General features: G+C 35.8%; 1 protein-coding gene across 1 annotated transcript in view; it reads left to right on the top strand.

Annotated features, from left to right (window-relative positions):
* The first annotated feature begins 363 nt into the window (after positions 1-363).
* The window catches only part of LOC138022216 (rho family-interacting cell polarization regulator 2-like), a 40,142-nt gene continuing 37,893 nt past the window's right edge, over positions 364-2,612 (top strand). Inside the window, exons 1-2 of the mRNA XM_068869275.1 lie at positions 364-470; positions 1,470-1,768. Coding sequence (XP_068725376.1) covers positions 456-470; positions 1,470-1,768 — 314 coding nt within the window. The 5' untranslated portion in view covers positions 364-455. The remainder of the gene's footprint in view (positions 471-1,469; positions 1,769-2,612) is intronic.

Genomic DNA, 2,612 nt, shown 5'->3' with positions numbered 1-2,612 from the left:
TTTGCTGAAATTGGTTAATCTCAACTCAATATGGTAAGTGTTTGCACTGATGAAACGCTGATTCTCAAAATGTCAGCTTTCAAATTTCTTTAACTTTGTTAATTAAGTTACCAGTATCAACTCAGTTGATAAGCCCATTTCCGTGTTTTACTTTCCCACCAATGCACTGCAATTTTTTTTAGAAAATATACCCGTTTCAAGTATCCATCATGTTTTGCCTCTGTTTGATAACATTTTTTATATTAACACTTGTGTCAGTGGGTATCCATGGAAGCAACATACCTTACTGATGTTGGTCCAGTGCTATGTACATAAAGTTCATCTATATTTGTATAAGAACGTGATTCCCTAGTTTTTTTGTTTAAATTCAAGTGTTGTGATAGGGAAGGTCAGTGTTAATAACAGTAGAGTGTGTTTGATGCTGTAGTTGATTTTACATCAACTGATACCAGAAGATGAAGTGGTCAAATGTAAGTTTGATGAGTTACCACAGTAGCTATGCAACAAACTAGTCAGTGAGGTGAATTTTGATTGCACAATGCTATGAGCTTATGCCAGTATGACCAGATAAGCAGTATACAGTAAATATTATGTAATGGTGTGTTTGATAGAACAAAACAAAGCAAGTTGGGATTTAATTTTGCATACTTTACGAAACAGTAACAACTGATAACGATCGTTGTTCACAGTTGACTTGATTTAGGGCTATTAGATTTATTAGTACTACTTAATCAGTAATATAATTATATATTTTTGGCTTTTTTTGTAAAAGTTAAGGCTGATTACAAATAGACCCCCAATATCAACACAGTGTACTAATCTATGGACCATTTATTATCATTTAAACTATTGCCATCATGTTGAATGTGTATAGGCAGCGATTTTTTTAATTTCTGGGGAGTATCTGTCTGGCCATAATTTGGAATATCTGTTTACTGTTGTGGCATGTCACTTGATTAAATGTATGTGAATGAGCGTTAACTGTCAAAATGTGTCTTTTTAAGCTTTATTGTCATATATAAGACAAAGAAATAGGACATTCTTCTCTTGTATGTATGTGTATTGCAAGATTGCCTGTCCGTTTGAGCTGCAAAACAGCTTTCCTTGTAATTAAAACTACAAACAAATTCAAGTCAGACCTACAGCTGTACATGTACATGTATTATTTTAATCCAGTTGGGTCATTGTAATAATTAAATCAAAGGTATGTCTTGTTTTGGTGCACTAAATAATACACTGTAAGCTGGAGTAAAAGAAACCTAAAGGGAAGTGGGAAACCAGTTCTTAAATCTTGCAGGTACATGTATATACTGTAGATCAGTTAGATTCAGTAGGATTGCATGGTCAGAGAGGGATTTGATACTAGGGTATCCACATGTAAAATCCATCGTCCTACAAGCAATCATTATAATAATATTCTTTGCAGATATTCTATAGCACCTGAAATCTCTGATTGTTTTTTTTTTAAGGGAAAGGAGAATAGCCCAGGTCATAAATCAGCATCCAGCAGACACTCCAGGTCACTCAGAATGGAGCGAGGCTCACACCATAATACTGAAGTCACCCCACCAAGGTCCCAGTCTGTTGGAGCTGCTGGAGCTTCACGCATCAAACCTGGTGCAGGGCACCAAAGCCCAGCTGATCTTGAAAGGAAGCATTCTCAGTTAGTACGCAGGCCTTCTGGAATGTTTGGGGGCAAGCCAGCATTCAAGACTCCCAGAATTGATCAGACCACCAGCTTATTTGGCAAACTTCAGTCAGCTCTCAGGTAAAATAATGGATAAATTAAGATTATTTAATACTTGAATGTGTGAATATTGTATGACTTCTTCGGAAGCAGTCAAAGAGAAAAAGTCGTTAACATTTTATGCGGTATTGTACATGTAACCACTTATAGGGTATTGCAACAATATCAATAATTTTATATTGCAAGTAGGCACCAAGTGGCTAAAAGAAAATAAGTGTATGGTGTGCCATTAACATCACTTAAAAGCCTGTAAAGGCACTTCAGAAAGATAATCTATGGTACCACTTCATGGACTTACATGTACAATGTATACATGTATGTACTAAATTACTTGTTGAAAAGCAGTTTATGTAGGTTCTTTACAATAATTATGCCACACAGTCTAAGTAACAAGACGGTTTTTTCAGACTTAGTCCTGAGATTATCATCACATCGATAAATAACATTGTTTGTTTGTTTATCTTACACAACTACAGTGTAGAAGACTGTGAACCATTTGCAGATCAGGCCCTTAGGCTAGTTGTTCAAAAGCTCATAGATTTTTTTCTGTGGATTAGTCACCATTTGACAGTTTCAATCCGTGCAAAGACTTCGGTATTTGCGTGTTTTTGTAACGGTACCGTGAATATGCACACTTCAAGCACATCTATACAGTAAGTAAATTTAAAGGCGTGGATGAAAACCTCAATTGCCTTGCGTTTAACATGAAGTATATTTTACACTTTGGATATTGACTTGTCCACTGGATAAAGTTGTACAGTCTTTGCACAACTGGGGCTAGACCAATGAAATTGCGCAAACATGTCAATAAATTTTGTTGTTGACCTAAAAGACCTAAAGCTTGCGAATGGTCTTTTTCTGGGGA

The sequence above is a fragment of the Montipora capricornis genome, chromosome 10, assembly GCF_036669925.1.
Source record: "Montipora capricornis isolate CH-2021 chromosome 10, ASM3666992v2, whole genome shotgun sequence".
Taxonomy (NCBI): Eukaryota; Metazoa; Cnidaria; class Anthozoa; order Scleractinia; family Acroporidae; genus Montipora; species Montipora capricornis.
This window is presented reverse-complemented; position numbering and strand designations above follow the sequence as displayed.